Source organism: Mustela putorius, unplaced genomic scaffold, assembly GCF_011764305.1.
Source record: "Mustela putorius furo isolate JIRA1106 unplaced genomic scaffold, ASM1176430v1.1 tig00000217_pilon_pilon_pilon, whole genome shotgun sequence".
Taxonomy (NCBI): domain Eukaryota; kingdom Metazoa; phylum Chordata; class Mammalia; order Carnivora; family Mustelidae; genus Mustela; species Mustela putorius.
The window spans coordinates 20,146-22,638 of record NW_025421316.1 but is presented as its reverse complement, the minus strand read 5'-3'; the positions used below and the strand labels follow the sequence as shown (position 1 = coordinate 22,638).

The 2,493-nt window shown below is 42.1% G+C and overlaps 1 gene segment (V, D, J or C); it reads right to left on the bottom strand.

The window, feature by feature from the left end:
* Window positions 1-1,808: 1,808 nt before the first annotated feature.
* On the bottom strand, window positions 1,809-2,393 carry LOC123391338. The segment is given in 2 exon segments: window positions 1,809-2,179; window positions 2,302-2,393. Coding segments are annotated over 2 exon segments (417 nt in total).
* Window positions 2,394-2,493: the final 100 nt, after the last annotated feature.

Genomic DNA, 2,493 nt, shown 5'->3' with positions numbered 1-2,493 from the left:
AAGGGACACGTGCACCCGAATGTTTTATAGCAGCAATGTCCACAATAGCCAAACTATGGAAAGAACCTAGATGTCCATCAACAGATGAATGGATCAAGAAGATGTGGTATATATACACAATGGAATACTATGCAGCCATCAAAAGAAATGAAATCTTGCCATTTGCAACAACGTGGATGGAACTAGAGCGTATCATGCTTAGCGAAATAAGTCAAGCAGAGAAAGACAACTATCATATGATCTCCCTGATATGAGGAAGTGGTGATGCAACATGGAGGCTTAAGTGGGTAGAAGAATAAATGAAACAAGATGGGATTGGGAGGGAGACAAACCATAAGTGACTCTTAATCTCACAAAACAAACTGAGGGTTGCTGGGGGGAGGGGGTTTGGGAGAAGGGGGTGGGATTATGGACATTGGGGAGGGTATGTGATTTGGTGAGTGCTGTGAAGTGTGTAAACCTGGTGATTCACAGACCTGTACCCCTGGGGATAAAATATATGTTTATAAAAAATAAAAAAAAAAAAAAAAAAAAAAAAAAAAAAAAAAAAAGAATTAAATAAAAATTAATTTAAACCAAGAATATATCATTACTATATAAAGAAATGTATTAATATTTTGGTCATGGCTTATTCATAAAATATACTGAGATAATAATGTAAAGATCAAAGGGCAACTGGCTGGCACAGTTGGCTAAGCAACTGACTATTATCTAAGTGACTGACTATTAGTTTTGGCTCAGGTCATAATCTCAGGATGGTGAGATCAGCCCCTTGTCTGGCTCCAGGTTGAGCTCAGAATCTGCTTCAGATCAATTTCTCCCTCTCTGCTTTCCCCCTACCTCACCCCTCCCCCGTCAATCTCCCTAGCTCTCTATGTTAAATAAATAATCTTAAAAATGTTTTAAAATAAGGAAGATTGCAACATTACTGGCCAATCTGGCAGTGTAATATGGACATTGTGTTTTCTATTATTCCTTGCAAAACTTCACTTACTCCCATGCATTCTCCAATCCCATGATTTGTGGCCCTCTGTGAGAGGTTCCAAAGCAGGTGTTAGAGAAATCTATAGGATTTCCCTCCCGGTGTCACTTATCTAACTATATTGTTAGGAAACATGACTGCAAGAGCATTTTCTCTCACCATATTTCCTGGGTAGTGAGAACAATCTCACTTGAGTTCTTACGGTCAGAAAGCCAACTGATCTATTTAACTGGCCAGGACTTAGGCCAATTCCTCCACTCTGTTTCTGTCCCCACCCTTCCATGTTGAATATCAGCTTGTGTCTATCACCTGATTTACTAGGAAAACAACAACAAAAACAAAAAAACAGGGCAGAGGTCCTTGGCCTCTTTTCCTTGCTCGGGTACATGTGTTTCTCCACCTTTCTTCCCTTCCCTTCTTTCTCTACTAAAACCTGGTTTGGGGCTGATCATCTCCATCACCTCTCCTGCTATACTCTGTCAGGAAGATACTAGGCAGAGGCCACCTTCTCAGGCACACTGTGTGTCTCTAAAAGTGTCATAGACACAGTAATACCCACCAGGATGCCATGAAAAACTTGTGGGGCTGGACCTTCACTGTAAGGATGAGCACATGACCACTTTATTGTACGTGGTTTTACCTTAAATGAGTTACATACACCCTGGTTGAGGAACTCTTGGCATCAAACTATACTCAATGTTCCTAAGGAACAGCTGGGGTTGGGGAATGTTACTTCTGTTTCCTATGCTCTAGTTACTTGTATGATTTTGTACCAATCAGACACTGAGGGACAAACAACAACAGACTGTGCTGGAGCCAGAGTGGATCAGGCAAAGACACTCAGCACCCAGGACCCTGTTCTGCTCAATTTGTGCTCAGCTCCCCCTGCAGTCCCTGTCACTGTGTCACTCAGGGCACAGTAGTACACAGCTGAATCTGATGCTTGCACGGAGCCTTTCTCCAAGTGGAAGGATTTGGATTTGCTGTCCAAGGTAACTTCAAAACCTTTGTTGCTTTTCTTCTCCTGGTCTCTCGAGGAGCTCAAGAGGAGCTGTAGACCTTTACCGGGATACTGGACATACCAGAAAAGAGTGGGAAACACAGTTGTTGAATATGTGCAGTTCACAGTCAGGGAAGCCTCTTCTAAGAGGGTCACTTGGACTTCCGTCTGAGTCACCGAGTCTCCCTGGGTTTGTCCTGGGGAAAAAGAAAAGAGACCTGTCACCTTGTGTATAAAGCTATTTGATAAAATTATAGTTAAAGGTTTTCTGATACAATGGAAGAAAAAGTCCAAATTTGTTAAGAGGCATTTTACTTACCAAGCATAAAGAGTACCACAATCACGAAGCCTGGAGAACACTTCATCTCTGGAGCGTCACCTAAAAAATGTTCCTCATTCTTACCATGAAGAAATGTTGGAGTGACAGAAAAATGATCAGTGGAAGCCCACATTTCACACAGGAAATGTGATTGTGGTAGGAAGCTGCACCCCCTGGTGGACAGGGACTAAA